At 37.3% G+C, this 17,468-nt stretch overlaps 1 protein-coding gene across 1 annotated transcript in view; it reads left to right on the forward strand.

The window, feature by feature from the left end:
* Window positions 1–10,105, forward strand: part of LOC124595482 (LIM and senescent cell antigen-like-containing domain protein 1) — a 76,561-nt gene extending 66,456 nt beyond the window's left edge. Inside the window, exons 8-10 of the mRNA XM_047134243.1 lie at window positions 210–351; window positions 428–635; window positions 6,374–10,105. Of these exons, the coding sequence (XP_046990199.1) occupies window positions 210–351; window positions 428–627 (342 nt within the window). The 3' untranslated portion in view covers window positions 628–635; window positions 6,374–10,105. The remainder of the gene's footprint in view (window positions 1–209; window positions 352–427; window positions 636–6,373) is intronic.
* Window positions 10,106–17,468: the final 7,363 nt, after the last annotated feature.

Genomic DNA, 17,468 nt, shown 5'->3' on the forward strand with positions numbered 1-17,468 from the left:
CTTAATCCCTTAAAGTACAGCCTGCAAATCAGCAAAAACACCCAAAAATAGTTCACTGTTGTACTTGGCTAGTATTGTTTCACTATAAGGATTTGCACAGATTAATTTTGTAATCCCTGTCACTAAAGAAATATATGTGTTGGGGGGATATGTCTTTCACTGACTGTCATATGCAGTGTTTTAATGTAGAATCTGCTCTATATTTTCAGCATTTTGTTTGTGCCAAGTGTGAGAAACCTTTTTTGGGCCATAGACATTATGAGAAAAAGGGTTTAGCCTATTGTGAAACTCATTACCATCAGTTATTTGGAAATTTGTGCTTTGTTTGTAACCAAGTGATTTCGGGAGATGGTAAGTGGCATTTGATTTTGGTAATTTAATGGAAAACTACATTTATCAGATATTTAATCATATTTTGCTGTTACAGTTTTCACTGCTATGAACAAAGCTTGGTGTGTTCACCACTTTGCATGTTCCATCTGTGATCAAAAGATGAATCAGCGTACCAAGTTTTACGAATTTGACTTGAAGCCTGTGTGTAAGAAATGTTATGAGAAATTTCCATCTGAATTGAAACGCCGATTACGTAAGGCTCATGAGCAGACACCCAAGAAAACCTCTGCATAAGATGAAAGGTAATAACTATATCATTGACAGTTACTGTACTCACCCTTTTATTTTATTTTATATGCTATTTAGGTACTTGAATTTTATATGTCATCTTGTATTAGGCTCTGCAGAAATGTTGCTCTACCATTACAAGAAAAAATATTCCCTTTATTACAAAATACAGTCCTAGAACAGGATTCAATAAACAAGGTGCAGGGTGTTTTCATGTATGAGACAAGCACTGTCTCCAACACTCAAGTGGGAACCAGTTCCCCTGTAAGCAGGCTCTGACACTCCAGCTCAGTATTCAGACAGTGTGGTGGATGGTGTATCAATTATAGCCAAGAATAATATGTATGATTTAGAATCAGCCTCAGAAGGAAGTCAAAGAAAATTGTTGCACCATTAAGCTATTTAGACTTGTATCAGTAGCATCTGCTCACAGAACTCTCTACGAATGAAACATTACAAAGTAATATAGTACATCGTCTGACCAATTCATGTACTATTGCTCAGTGTCAGTACTGCAACATCTCTGTTGTAGTGTGTGCGTAATGAAGAACTTGATCTTGAAATGTTGATCGTTTTTATGATGAGGCAGAAATAAATCTATGTATGGGAACTCTCAGAAGAGTTGACACTGTAGCTCTGAGAAACCTCAACAGTTTCATCGACAGCCTCTGCACAACATGAAAATGAGGGTGTGGTGTGGAATTAGTGTGATGCAAATTATTAGACCAATCTTTTACCAGCAAACCACATCTTCTGAAAGGTACATGAACAATATACTGGAACCTTGTTTCAAAGACCTAACAGCTGTTGGAAAAAAAAAAAAAAAAAGCTATGGTTATTTCACACAAAACGTCGTAAGAGCAAACACTTCCAGTGTTTATATGACAGTACAACTAACTGTTTATCTTGATAAAAACTGTTGTTATGTCAGAGAGAATATTAACAACATTCTTCGGCAGAAGAGAAGTACCAACATAAATAACATAAGCTTTCTGAGTTTTAGGACATTTAGGAAGCTTTTATGGTTATGACATATTTACTATCTCCTGTAGAATTTGCATGCAGCTATCTTTAAAATTAGATTATTATGCACAGTGAACACCAGTGATTCATTTAACTTGGTTTGGTATTTGTAGTTTACTCCTTTGATGCTGTATGGGAAATATTTTGCAGCATCTTGGTTAAGGCAATATTTTTAGAGCAGAGTCTTGCTATTAAGTTCACAATTAATAAGGAGTGAATTTTTTCTATGACATCGCAGTACGTCACCTTCTAGATGAGATTTCTTGTTGACAAAATACAGTTGTTTAGAAACACAATTGCATTCTTTCAATGAACATGAGATTTTGTGATTTGTGTGGACTAATGCTGAAAGAATTGTTCATTTTCTGTTCCGATATTGTCTCTTTGAATGACTTGTTCAAGACCTCTATTTTGTCATCCTTTCATTTTATCTTTAATGTTTGGAATGAAGTAACAGAGGTGATATCCAGTGAATGGATGGGAATATGGTTGTGAATGTGTTGCACATTTGGGTTTAAAGTTGTTCAGCAGTGATCGCCATATGAACAGAAGCATTTTTTGGAAGAGCACCCGTGACTTCTGTTGCCACAAATTGGATTCCTTCAGTGTAGACTTGTGTCTAAATGTTTTGTCGTTGTCCAGTAGTAATCAGAATTAACCATTTAATCTTGTGGAAAGATCAACAAAGCCTTTATGTTTGAGTTGAACATTCATAAGATCCTACTGCAGTGTTCTCTCTATGCTTTGTGTTACGGGAGAGTAGTCTGATGATAACTGGAAGATAATCAGAGGGCAATATGAGGCAAAGCTCTGAGTTCGATGACTTAAAAAAACACATGGACAAATCACAATTACAGACAGTGAGATGGCCACCTGGTGGTGTCTGGTGAGCCCTCTCTAGCAGTGGCACATGGTTGCTAGTTTAAATGTTTCATCTGTGGAGATGAGTATGGTGCATGACATGCTGAGTACAGTCAACAAACAGGCTGTCAATACTACACCCCCCCCCCTTCCCCCCCCTCAAAAAATAGTGCACTATTGTTGCATAGTGTGAATGCAGGCGACGAGAAGGTGTGGCGGAGCTAAGGCCTCCATCTAACAGCAGGGTGATTGTAGAATTGGCACTGCTGTTAATGCAGGCTCGGTGTCTGTGAGTGACTTCACTGTGAATGGCACTGGATACTACGGCACCGGCAGCGTAGGCAGGCAGGGCTCGACCTCCATGGCAAGGTCATATGATGACCCATGTGCATGAATGTCAGGCACCAGCAAGGACTGCTCGTGACTGCAGTCTGGGATGCAGGCAGCATTTCTAAAACTTGAAAATCTGTGGTAGGATAATAATAATCACAGAAATGTACTTGATTAAGTGTTTTTGATGGATGTCTGAAGTGACACAAGCGGTATAATGAGTCAACCTGTCATCTGAGTGATGATGGTGGATTCCCAGTTGGAGGCTTGCTAAAGACATAGTAGAAAACTTTATCCTTCATGCAGAACTTTGCTGTGAAGTTGGCTAGTGAAGCTGTGTTGAGTGTGACATAGATGCAGCAGAGTGAAGTGCCGACAACAACATAATAAGTTCGCCTGTGAAATGTCATGGAAAGACAAAGTGTGATAGGTATTGAAAACAACACCAAAGCATTTTCCCTTAGATCTGACACTGGACTCTGGGACCTTGAAAGGATGAATGAAGTGTTCGCCTTCACTATTCGATTGAGGAGAGAACAGTGCCCTATTTGGATATGATTCCCATTTCATTGGCAGAGAAATTCCAATGAAGAAAATTGTGGACGTGGACCATTGTGAATCAATAACCATTTGATTGTTAACAGGTGTTAATAGTTGCATTAAAGTTGTTAGAAAGTCTGATTTTTCCATTCAGTTTTCTTATGATAATTGTAGGAGATGCCCAATGACTGGAAGAAATAGGCTTCAGTACAAGAATTTGTCCTAATCTGTAGAGTTCAGAAGCATCTTTATCACGAACGGCATTGTGAGCATTGTCTTGGAGCACAATGTACACATGAAAATTCTTTGTGCGTTCCAGGATGCCAGCAACCACATGTTTATATTTTTCACACAACTGATGAACGCTGAGTTGGTAGACTTGCATGTCGATAGCATTCTCATTGTTCTGAATATTTAATCCAAACAAATCAGATGCATTCCATGCCAAACATAATGGGACTTGAGTGTGATTGAACTACTGTGAATGGCACTAATACAGTCCTATTTTGATCATTTGCTTACAGGGTGCACATCCAAAGAAGATACTTTGCCTTTATAGCGTTTTAGGTACAGGTTTGGGTTTTGGAGCTAGGGTGTCCCAATTGCTCGCAAGTAGTTCGAGTAATCGAGCAATTAGTGTGATTGAAGCACCAGTATCTAACTGAAATGGTACACAACGATTGCATATCTGTAAAGATACAAATAGTTTGTGGTTTGTTCTGTGAATATGACTGACAGTTTTGATTTTAAGAAGACTGCTTTTTATCTGTTTAGAGAGAGAGAGAGAGAGAGAGTGCAAGAGTGAGGGAGCCTTCTGCTGTTTGTCCATGTGAAGAAAGCCAGTTTTATTTATCCAAGTTTTACACTATGTGTGTTGCTTTATGATTTTTGTGCTTGCATTTACAGTTCAGTATGCAGAGATGTTGAATCTTCTTCCATAGATCCAAGTAGTTACAAATCACAAACTCGTCATTAGAGAAGTCTGTTGTGCCCATTGGTGTAATGAGGAGAATGAACATTAGAACACATCAAACACTATAGAAGGATTAAAATGTAAATGTATTTATTTACAATATATTTTACATAAATGATACATAACTTCGTATCCTTCGGTCTCTCTCTCTCTCTCTCTCTCTCTCTCCCCCTCCCCCCCCTCCCTCTCCCCCCTCCCTCCTCCCGCTCTCTCACCCCTCTCCCCCTCCTCCCTGCTCCCTCCTCCCTGCTCCTCTCTTTCTCCCCCCCTCCCCCTTACACTAGTACTTAATTCACAATATTATTGAGCAGCTGTTGCAGTGACGGTGTCGAGCTAGGTTTGGCAAGTCTCACTGTCTACATTTGTAAAATCCCACTGTACTATCATCTGTATGGTCAGTGTGATTGGAGTGTAGTCTGATGATAATCTGAGAACAGTCTGAGTTTGGTAGCTTAAAAAGACTCGGGGGACCAATCACAGTTGTGGGCAGTGAGACGACACAAATTCTGCATCCTCTGGTGACATGTATAGTGCCACCTGGCGGCTTCTGTCAAACTCCCTCTAGTGGAGGCCCAACCACCACCTGATGGCTTGTGCAAATTCCCTCCAGTGGCGGCTCATAGCAGCCAGTTTAAATGATTCTTCTGTGGAAAATAGAGTGACATGCCGAGTGCAGTTATGAACAAACTGTTTATACCGCACAAGTGATTTTCTTTTGCTCATGTGTAAGATTTTTAGGAGAGATTTGTACAAAGTGTTGATGTCTCCAACTTCTGTATGTGAATAAGGGCCACTGTCTTTATGTTTATTCTTGTATCATCAGCAACATTTCTGATTGTGAGGCAACACGATCTTTTCAAGAATTTACACACTTGCTTTCTGTGGTTTCACAAGGAACTTCATAACAGCTATCTGCTCTCCAAAGTTGGTATTACTTCCCCTCATCACATATACAGACCATATGTGGACAAGAACAGAACTGCACTTATCACAGTGTTGACTAGGAAATTGCAAGCAATTGAGATTCTTTTGGGTAGTGGACAAAGAAACTACTTCATTCTAAAAATAGTGCATGCAGTATAATCTGTGCTGCAAACACAATCATAAGACCTTTTACATTTTCAACTACCTTGCTAAAAAATTAAAAATGACCAGTGAGAAACTATATATTTTCTTGTCAGAGTAGAGAATTATCTCTGCAAACTGCTTCTGATATCTGAAGGGCTACCCAAGATCGATTTAACTTTTATGTTTATTATTGTGAGTAACTAAAATGCATAGAATTTTTTAAAAAAATTGTGTAATATTGGCACTAGAATTGTTATGTAGTCCACCCATTCTGATTTTGGTTTTTCGTTTTATCCCATAGTAATCGTGTATACTGACTGATTTCTAACAATAGTACAGCCTTCTGCATTCCTGGCCATATATTATTAATATTAAATTGACATATTATTACTGATGCAGTGTTATTAGTGTGGCTATTATTCAGTGTACTTATTAATTATCCATCTATTGTAATGAATGTTACATTATTGTGGTTGGAGGTTCTGGAGATGTGTGGGTTCTCAATGAAGCAGTTTGTTTGTCTGAGGGATCAGGGCAAATGAAGGTATGGTAGGCACAGAATCATCCAGGTTTACATTATTTGGTAGTATGGAGAATGCAAATGTAAAAGTACACCAGCATTTTTTTAATACTACGGCACTCTGAAAACACATGAAGTATATAGAACTATGACGAACTTGTAACAGCAATATAAAATTTTTTTCAGTGCTTGTACAAACATTTCAGTTCAGAGAATTACTGGAAAAAATTGTGAAGATGATAAAGAGTGTCTAGAAATATGCACATTTTAAAAATGGTAATTTATTAAGACTCACAATTTTCTAATGAAAGTTGTAACTAAGTCGGGTGAATTTTATGCTGATATTAAATTTGCGTTAATTAATGTTAATTAGGAGATCATTAAGCAAAAGTTAACTGTATTGTACATATAATGTACCCTCTATTCATCTGTTCCAGGATGCAAGACATCTACAAATTCAGTTTCCAGAATAAAAATATACAACTCTTATTTCACTCCTACAACTACTGTGCCTTACTGAAGTGCCTGAAATTTTTGTGTGTTCCACACTCTCGCTGCAGTGTTTCGTATGAGCCTTTATTGACAGTAGCATGATTACATTATGAAATTGTTATTGACCAACAACTTAATATTGATGCATATGTATAATTTTATGTACATCTCCACTAAAATAACTGTAACTGTACAATCTTATGCATGCCATATTTATAACATTTACTATTTTGATAGTGCTTAATCCTAAAAAAATTCATTTATGTTGTTACAGTTGTAATATTAACCATTCTACCAGTGGGAGTTCTGTAATATGTGTTATACATGTTTGTTCAAATAATAGATTGAAATAGGAACTTCTTTTGTGGCAACACTGTTGGATGCCCCAATCAGGATCACTATCAAAATGTGTAAAATAACAATAAAAACAAATCAATTTTTGACAAAATAAGGCAATTGGATAGATAAAACTATCTACTCATCAAGTGGCAAAACACACACATAAAAGATTATAGTTAGGCAAGCGTATGGAGCCAGTGGCTCCTTCCTCAGGGATAAGGGCTGAAGGGGAAGGAAGAGGTGGGAAGGAAAAGGACTGTAGAGGTTTAGGAAAAGGGGTAGATTTCAGGAAAGTCACCCAATTACCTGACAGTATGAGAAGGGACTTACCCAAATTCTACCCCTTTTCCTTCCCCTTCAATTCTTCTGCCTGAAGATGGAACCACTGGCTCCGAAAGCTGCCTAATTGTAATCTGTTATGTGTGTGTTCTGCTGCCGCTTGATGAGTAGATTTTTTTATCTATCCAATTACCTTAAAATGTTTAAAGTGTAATAACGGGTTTAATAATATACCATTTTTCTCAGATGAATGTAAACAGTACATGCACAATTTTGAACAAAACATTGCATAGAGTTAAAATATTTAAAAATATAAATAAATAAGTAATCCCCACCCCAACACACACAACCAATAAGAACAGCAACATCAGCATGGAGGAGTATATTAGAAAAAGTGATACTGTAACTTGAATGCAACTGTGATCTTATGAGTTAGTATTTTTTTCAGGTGCAAAGGAATGGTTGCCATTCCTAATTTACATTACTACTTCAGTGCAAAAATTTCCCACTTTGTAATATTTTCAAAAAGTAATGTGTGCAGTGAAAATTATGTGTTCTGAAATTTTATTATCTTAATTTATGTTCACTTTTGGATTGAAGCCTAGTATACAGATTTCCTGTTAAATGATCATGCAGTAGCCTGCTATTTCTGCTTCTCATTTCTTTCTTTAATCGATATTGTCCTATGTCTTCAACCAAAGAGGTTGTAAGATAAAAGTTTTTGCTCTCCATTATTAAGGAATACTAATTAGAAGATAAATATGCCATGACTTAAATTTCATTCTTTAATTTTGTCAATGAAGCACAGTCCTTCCCATTCATAGAAAATGCGATCAGTTTTTTATAACTTGGTGTGTCCGTTCATTGATCATTTGAACGAGCGCACTTTTGTTGTTGCTGCCCCCTGCCCTGCCCCTGCCCCTGCCCCCCCTCCCCATCCCTTTCCCCACGCGTGTGACACACACAGTGGGTTCTGTCATGGATAATTTTATCTGTGAAGTTGAACTTACATTTTGATTGCCGTTTGATGACCAATGATATCTGAGTATGAAGTAAATGTGATTGAGGAGAGTAATAGAACTGAATGAAATGTCACTAAAAGCTGAGAAAATATGAAAGGCATGGTAGATCGTTCATAGCCATACTAGTGTGTGCAGGTTCACTACAGTACATTAGTTCTGAGATCATTATCACATATCTTTAAATTAGTTAGTACACCATCGTAATGTATTTTTATGAATATAAAATCAAACTAACTTATTGATGTATGCTTTTACAGAACAAAAATGATTTTTTAAATACACAAAATTGCATTAGTTCCAGGAGCATTGGTATCTTTTAAGTCACCTGGTTTGAAACATTCCTATTTTGGATCAGTGCAATGTATTGAGACAATTATTTGTTAATCAAACTTCATTTAGGTGCTGTATTTGAACTTTGGATCACATATCTCTGACAGTTATCATCGATGTATTAAAACTTGGTGTGTCATTTATTACAAGTCAAACAATAGAAACTGCCATTTTTGTTATATTATTAATTATTTTGTAGTACTTTTCATATATTAAAATGGATTTAATTATTTTGTACTTTTTTATAGATTGATTTATATATGGTTAAGCACATTGAAGATTTATATTTCAGTGTTAGTTAATAATAGTCGGATTAAAATTATTTGTTAATTTACATCTGTCTAGTGCCACTACAGTTTTGTTAAAATTAGCCCTTGATTGTGGCTTGGTCAAACAAGAATGATTGACAGTCCAGGCAGAAAGCACCATTTCTCACTGTGACCAGTAATATGTAAACAATTGTGGACAGATTTCTTTGCTCCACTAGTTAAATGACACTTGTTGCAATTGTGACACTTGCTGTGCACCTCTAACATGCAAGTGAGTTAAATGTTATGTTGTGTCACATTGACGGTGGTGGGCAGTTTGCACTTTGTGTTGAGAGCTCTGGTTGGAGGTACTAAGTTACAAAATGCGATGTGTCAATTCACAAGTAATTTTAATAACTCAGTAACTTTCAGTTCTTTCATACATGACATTATTAAAAAAAGCATTAGTTGTAATTCGTTTTAGTAAGTGATTTTACATTATTTTTGTGCATAGCAAATTATGTCAGCCAGTTAAAGTAACTCAAAAAATAATTATGTAGGATGCTTTAAAGAATTATGCTTTTTACTTACATAATGTATTAGTGTGTCATTGAAGGGAAAGAAATTTTATTAAATTATCAACAATGATGATTACTACCTTGTTGATATTAAACCCCATTGAATTCAAGATATAAATTAACTACCCTTGTAAGTAAAAAAAAAATCTAAGTGATTACCATATTAATTTATTATTAACTTCTGAATAGCGTGTAAAATATAATATTGGTTTACATGTAATGTGCTTTGTGCATTTGTGAACCTGTTGTAGGATGAGAAAATGATGAATCTCACAGCAATGTGTCATGAAAGCTCTGGTGATGAAGGAAGGTTGGTTTGTTTGTTGCAGTCTGACAAAGAGTCTTCGCATTCCAAACCTCTACCTGCTCCTGTTGATATTATGTTTTAGGTTGGAAAAGATTGTTAAATATTTATGTGTGCTTGTTGTTATTTGAATCATTTATACATACATACATACATACATACATGGACTTCGACTAAATTCTTATTTACTTTTCATGTTAAGGGACATATGTGTAGCAGTAATATTACAATTCAACAAGTCTTTTAAAGTAATTTCCAGGAATCTGGAAAGTGTTGAAAAAATATTTTATTTTATAGAAGGCAAAATTGTTTCTTAAAGCTTTGTCTTCAGTTAAAATATTGAAGTATGTGTATAATTCTCTAGTAACTTCACTACCAGACATTATAAAAAGGTATGAATCTCTGTGTTTCATGAGAATGGAATTTCTGTTTTCCATAACTTTTGTTATTTTAAACTTAGTGAGATTATATCCAGTTACATATTAACATGTATTAATCTCATCTCTGTTGAATTAAATCAGTTTTGTGTATCTACTCATGTTAAATTCCAAATATATCTCAGAAAATGATAATATTATCAAGAATTTTCTTGTGAACACTTTTTGTAAAACTGCGTCAAAGCAGTCCAACTAATTTTGCACTATAAATTCACTACATTAATATGCAGCTTCTTATACCTGTCATTACTCTTCAGGTCAGAATCTTCATATCATCATCTAAGGACTGGTAAAAAACAGAAGTTATGAAGAAAAATTTGTGTGTCCACGATATAATGTGTAATAAAACTCACTAAGGAAATAAACTTGAAGACTATACGACAGAAAGGGAAGAGGAAGCAGATAAACATGAGATGGAAAAATTTGACAGAACACTGAATGACCAAAGTCGATGGGGAATGACACAAAATTCCCTCAGAATTATTGAGGTCCCAGGGAAAGCATAGTACGGTGCAACTATTTCATATTGCATGTAAGATACACCAGAAAAGTAAAATACCTTCTGACTTAAAAAGCAACATAATTCCGGTTCCAAAGAAAGCAAGTGTTGAAAGGTATGAATATAAGGAATAATTAATTTAATGAGTCATGATTGCAAAATACTGACACCGATTATGTGCAGATGAGTGCAAAAACTTTTGGAAAGATCAGTTTGTGTTCCAGTGAAATGTAGGAACATGAGAAGCAGTATTGACCATAAGATTTATTTTAGAAGATAGACTGAAAAAAAGGCAACTTTATTTATGTCTATAGCATTTGTAGATATAGAGAAAGCTTTGGCAGTGTTGACTGGAATACATTCTTTGAAATTTTAGGATAACAGGGATAAAATACAGGGACTGAAAGTTTACCTACTGTCTAAGATCCAGGAGACATTGCAAGTCTGCCTGTTTATGTCTCACTGTCTCCAGTAGCTTCAGTGCTTTGGAGACAGGATGAAAGCATTCAGACATCCCAAGAAGTTCCAAAGCAGTCTGACAATACAGAGCATAATGTTCAAGACAAATATAGGAAGAAGAGTTGTATGAAGACCAAAAGATCAAGAGGGTTTTACTGCTGGGTAGTAATCACGGGACCGGAATGTCAGAACTCTGTGAGAACTGATTACCAGGCAACTATCATTTTTAAACTAAGTGCCGGGTGCAGTGATGTCAGCTGTGATTTATTGGTAACCATAGTAGGATGTGCAGTTAACAGATAGGATAGTAGCCTGAATTATACAACTAGAACATGCACATTGCTGAGAATGCTTCTCAAAATAGTGTGAAAATTATGTCATTCCTTGAGTGATATGATAAACTCTGGATGAAGCATTCTGTGGAATGTGTTAATGGACAGCTTGGAAAATCACTTAGGGGAAAGGGACATTTGTACTTTGATGTTATTGAAGCATTGCCCTACACTAAGTCACATCATACACAGCACGGTTTGCATCAGAATGCTTCTGGTAAGAGGCTGCTTGCATGGCTGACAGCCAAAAGCATCCATTCTGACCGAAGCAGTATCCATCCTATCCCAGTGGTTTCCAACATGGTCACTAGGCCTTTTTCGGGTAAATTCTTCCAAAATACAGAGCTGCATAGTAAATATAATTGTAGTCTAAATAGCTGCTGGTTCAAGAAAATACTGCAGCATGGACAAAGCCAAGGATATTGTGGGAAATGAAACACCAGAAGCCTCATAAATAAAAATGATGAACTTCTCATCTCCATATACGAAAATAAAAAAGCAGTTGGAATTTCAGCAGACTATTTGTGCTTATCGAAATGTCGCATGAAAACACTGAAACTGGACAGATTCAAAGAAAATACATTTTTAAATGTTTAACACCAAACCTGCTGTTTATTTACTGGCTGATTAGTTTTGGGCTTTGCTCATTTTCACATGCCACATATTTGTATTTAGGATGTGTTTGGTGTGGCATGTCACACACAGTGTAATTCAGTAAGAACAAATTCTCCATTTTAAATAAAATATCAATGTCAAGTGGTTACATCATGCTGGATAATGAAAATATGAAAAAAGTTTTAAGTGTGATGACATAAATAAAACTGTCTGTACTATACCGGTTGTAAATACAAATATGTGGCGTGTGAAAATGGGTGAAGTCTGAAACTAATCAACCAGTAAGTAAACAGCTGCTTTGGTTTAAACATTTAAAAATCTTTTCTTCAAGCTGTGACTTTTATTTACCTAGAGGAGTTACATGCTGACATTTTACTCCATACTACTTTTTTCCAAATCTCAGTTTTGTGAAAAGTCATCATGTTTGGTAACAAAGATTCAAAACATCAGTCATTGCCCAGGTAAATCTATTTGCCTTTGGCTATTTTTGAGAGCCCTTCAACAGTCTGACTAGCCGCCATTGTCTAGCTTCATACCTCTGTAAGAGCTGCATTGACACTTATCTTAAAATTTGAAATACTATACACTGTTTATAAGCCCTACTTCTGTAACTTCAACATCGAAGTTACTCCATAGCCTAGTAAATTTTAACTGGCTTATTAAAACACAAGTTTCTTGTTGCCCTCCTATAATAGCCTTTCTTGGTGCTTTTCGCAATGCTGTAATTTACATACAGGTTGTTGGAGTATTTCATAAAAAGCCTTCACTCACATACACTTGGCTTTAAGGGATGTTGTCAAGCACGCATTCCTTGTTACCTGATTATAATATTGTTCCTTGTTTTTTATTATTCACGTGGTTACATCTCGCTTACTTTAAAAATCGTAGCGCCATACAGACAGATGTACCTTCAATTTGTTACTTTTCCAATTTTATGGACAACTGCCAGATACATATATTACAATATAGATTCCTAGATCCTGTTGAGAACACCTCTTCATTAACTGTTAATTTTTTTTTATCAATTGCCAGAGACAAAACCTTTACTTTATAGCTCTTTAATTCTTCCACATTATGTAATATATTGCTAATTATTACATTTTTCTACATTTACATAAATCTTTTATGCACTAGCACACTGTCAGCAGAAATAATGAGTTTTTTTAGACTAATTTTGTTCCTCATTTATTAAAACAAGTGATTAGTGCTTGCTAATCACAGGCAACACAAATGCCATCTATCAGAGCATTGACTAAACAGTTTGTGTGCTGTGGCATCCCATTTGTGGTTTTTTAGTATCGTCAAACTGATTTTTGGACATTGGGGCGAATTCAGACAGTATGGCTTATTTGCTCTTTGCCACTGCATAGAAACAAAAAGTTACTTATTTTAACGTCCGTGTGCCAGTTATTTTAAGCGCAAGATTGCATGTATCACTTCCCACAACTGTTATGTTGCATCAATTTTTTCCCTAGGTGAATAATTGGCGAACAGTCTCAGTGTTAAAAATCCATGCATTATCGTAAAGTGGAAACTTTCTATTGCTATGCCGAGCAGGAAGTTATTGTAACCGTAATTGTTGATGCACTCAGTAGCTAACAGCATTGAGACAGTTTCTGTACAAGTTTGTCGAGTTTCTTGTGCAAGGTTATAAAATAACAATGGTTTTTGTAAAACTGTGTACTGTGTGGGGTGATTCCGGACAATGCCAAGAACGTATAAGAGCAGAAGAGGTGCTACAGTATGATGTAATTATGACCCGGAACTTTTAGATAAAGCTGTTCGTGATATTCAGAGTCGTAAATTATCATACAAAAAAGCGTAAGATTTGTATGGTATACCTAAACCAACCCTACAAAATAAAGTGCAGAAAGCACGTCTGGAAAAAAAAATTTAGTTAAAGGCTACCTTGATAAATCTGACCAAAAAGAGAAGAAATTTCGTAATAATTTGCCAGGAGAAGAATGGGTGCATTTATTCCTCAAACGACAGTCAGAAGATCTTTCTGTTCGCTTAAGCGAAAATATTAAACGAGCTCGTGCAGAACTTATCTGTAATATAGAAAATTCATTATATCATTCCATATCACTTATTCGTAACAAAGGGCTACCTTAAAATGTCACCAAGATCAAATAAAAAGCATGTAGAATTTTTAAAAAAGGCAGTAACTGTCCGTATTTGCCCTCTATATACTGTAACTTCAGACAGAGATTTAAAAAACATGTGTCCAAAATCACCCCAATCCATGGGGTGACTTCGGACACTTTATTTAACTGCCTCAGATAAATATACCTACACATACACTTTCCGATTCTGGGATATTTTATTCGTTACACATATACCCTACCACTTCCATAACAGTCAATTTAATCTAACAATATATATGAACGTTACAATAAATATAACAACAAAACCGTCCGAAATCACCCCATTTGATGGTATGTCACCTTCCATTTTCTGTGTTGTTGGCACCTTTCCTCCTCCCCTGTTTAATTATTTTACTAGCAAGTGCATCTTAACATAATACGCACGACCTTCTCATCCATGCATAAAAGGAAATGTTTTATGTCAATATGTCTTGGATGTTACCCTGTACCATCTGCCAGCATTACCTGTGAAAACAGCTCTTGTAATTGCCACAATGTACACTCCTGAAATGGAAAAAAGAACACATTGACACCGGTGTGTCAGACCCACCATACTTGCTCCGGACACTGCGAGAGGGCTGTACAAGCAATGATCACACGCACGGCACAGCGGACACACCACGAACCGCGGTGTTGGCCGTCGAATGGCGCTAGCTGCGCAGCATTTGTGCACCGCTGCCGTCAGTGTCAGCCAGTTTTCCGTGGCATACGGAGCTCCATCGCAGTCTTTAACACTGGTAGCATGCCGCGACAGCGTGGACGTGAACCGTATGTGCAGTTGACGGACTTTGAGCGAGGGCGTATAGTGGGCATGCGGGAGGCCGGGTGGACGTACCGCCGAAATGCTCAACACGTGGGGCGTGAGGTCTCCACAGTACATCGATGTTGTCGCCAGTGGTCGGCGGAAGGTGCACGTGCCCGTCGACCTGGGACCGGACCGCAGCGACGCACGGATGCACGCCAAGACCGTAGGATCCTACGCAGTGCCGTAGGGGACCGCACCGCCACTTCCCGGCAAATTAGGGACACTGTTGCTCCTGGGGTATCGGCGAGGACCATTCGCAACCGTCTCCATGAAGCTGGGCTACGGTCCCGCACACCGTTAGGCCGTCTTCCGCTCACGCCCCAACATCGTGCAGCCCGCCTCCAGTGGTGTCGCGACAGGCGTGAATGGAGGGACGAATGGAGACGTGGCGTCTTCAGCGATGAGAGTCGCTTCTGCCTTGGTGCCAATGATGCTCGTATGCGTGTTTGGCGCCGTGCAGGTGAGCGCCACAATCAGGACTGCATACGACCGAGGCACACAGGGCCAACACCCGGCATCATGGTGTGGGAGCGATCTCCTACACTGGCCATACACCACTGGTGATCGTCGAGGGGACACTGAATAGTGCATGGTACATCCAAACCGTCATCGAACCCATCGTTCTACCATTCCTAGACCGGCAAGGGAACTTGCTGTTCCAACAGGACAATGCACGTCCGCATGTATCCCGTGCCACCCAACGTGCTCTAGAAGGTGTACGTCAACTACCCTGGCCAGCAAGATCTCCGGATCTGTCCCCCATTGAGCATGTTTGGGACTGGATGAAGTGTCGTCCCACGCGGTCTGCACGTCCAGCACAAACGCTGGTCCAACTGAGGCGCCAGGTGGAAATGGCATGGCAAGCCGTTCCACAGGACTACATCCAGCATCTCTACGATCGTCTCCATGGGAGAATAGCAGCCTGCATTGCTGCGAAAGGTGGATATACACTGTACTAGTGCCGACATTGTGCATGCTCTGTTGCCTGTGTCTATGTGCCTGTGGTTCTGTCAGTGTGATCATGTGATGTATCTGACCCCAGGAATGTGTCAATAAAGTTTCCCCTTCCTGGGACGATGAATTCACGGTGTTCTTATTTCAATTTCCAGGAGTGTATATTAGTGGGAACTCGCAGTATTTCATGTGTGAAATACGTGTATCGGATTATAAGTACCTTTGTACTTAAAGTACATATTTAACACCTTATATGTCTGAAACTTTCCAATAAAAGATATATGAAGCCCAAGCATTATTCCTAAAGGCTAGGAAAGGTATAAAAATATCTCACCTAAAAATTGGGAAGTCTCACTTGTTCTATTCAAATAGAGCTTCTAATAATTTTTCACTGGTGTATTTTCTTTATACTCAGGTAAGAGGTTTTTCCTGTTACTTCCATACTATAAAGACAGTAACAGAGGTATGTAGACTGCAAACAAAAGGATAGTTGAGAGAAAGAAATTGCTTTGTAGAAAACTAAGTACGAAGTAAAGAAGCAAATTAACTTGGAACCTGGCGGTCATCAGGCACTTAATTTGTAAAGATGGGAGATTCTCTTGAAGTTTAAATTTCCTTATTGTATCATTGTTATAGAGCCCTTTTTCTTTACCCATTTTGGAATCTAACAGAAATACTATATTTGGACGTGGTGTCCTTAATATCCTAAAAGGCCCACAGTATCTTGGAAAAAACTTAACACATATTTCATTCTTTATATTTGAACCCTGATGGTTATCTTTAACCAGTACTAATATTTCTATATAAAATGAAGATAATGTCATTTGTAAGCCAAGAAATAAAAAAAATAAGGCCAACTCTGCCTCAGGTAAGCAATTAAAATAACTATAATTATTTAACTAAAATAAATGGAACACTTTTTTTTCAGTTCTTCTACTTAATGTGAGGCCCACCTCACCCGTACTGCTCTCTAGGTGTCCTCAAAATAGTAATTTGATAGCCACCTCCAGGCTCAGGATAATAAATAGACACTAAGTTTATTTCTGGGCTTCCATTAAATAGTACACTGTTTATAAATGTGTATTTCATATCTCCATTAGTGTAGAATGCATGTCATTATACATGATCCATACTTGTATACTTCCAGCAAACAGTAAATGTCCTAGTAATTTACATAACATCATTTATAGCTTAATTACCCATCCATTATTTGTTCAAAGTCATACGCTTTCTGCAATAAAGCTTAAAAGTAGTATGTGCCTGAGTATCTCACTCATAGTTCTACTTTCCAGAGCTATACCACATTCAAAGCTTACTTCTTCCTTAAAGCGTCCTCTGAATATTCATTTGTATTTCCACATTTATTATCATAAAATTTAAATTTAGTTTAGTTACAAATACCTTTACCAGTGATTCTACTTTCTTGACGTGGTGAAAGCACTACAACATAAATATTTTTTATACTTTATCATATTTGCTATGACATATAACTTGTGTTTGATTTTCTATGGTACTGCACGAAGAACTAGATGTAGCAATGACAGATTTTCTGTTCTACTTATGAGTGTTTCCAATCCTCTTAAACTAATTAAAGCATTAGTCTCACTATCTATTTCAGTAAATTCTTTGCTATGTTCAGTGTCTCTGCACATCCATACATATTCAAATTCCTGAGTGCCTACTTCCTCTGTA

The sequence above is a fragment of the Schistocerca americana genome, chromosome 2, assembly GCF_021461395.2.
Source record: "Schistocerca americana isolate TAMUIC-IGC-003095 chromosome 2, iqSchAmer2.1, whole genome shotgun sequence".
Taxonomy (NCBI): Eukaryota; Metazoa; Arthropoda; class Insecta; order Orthoptera; family Acrididae; genus Schistocerca; species Schistocerca americana.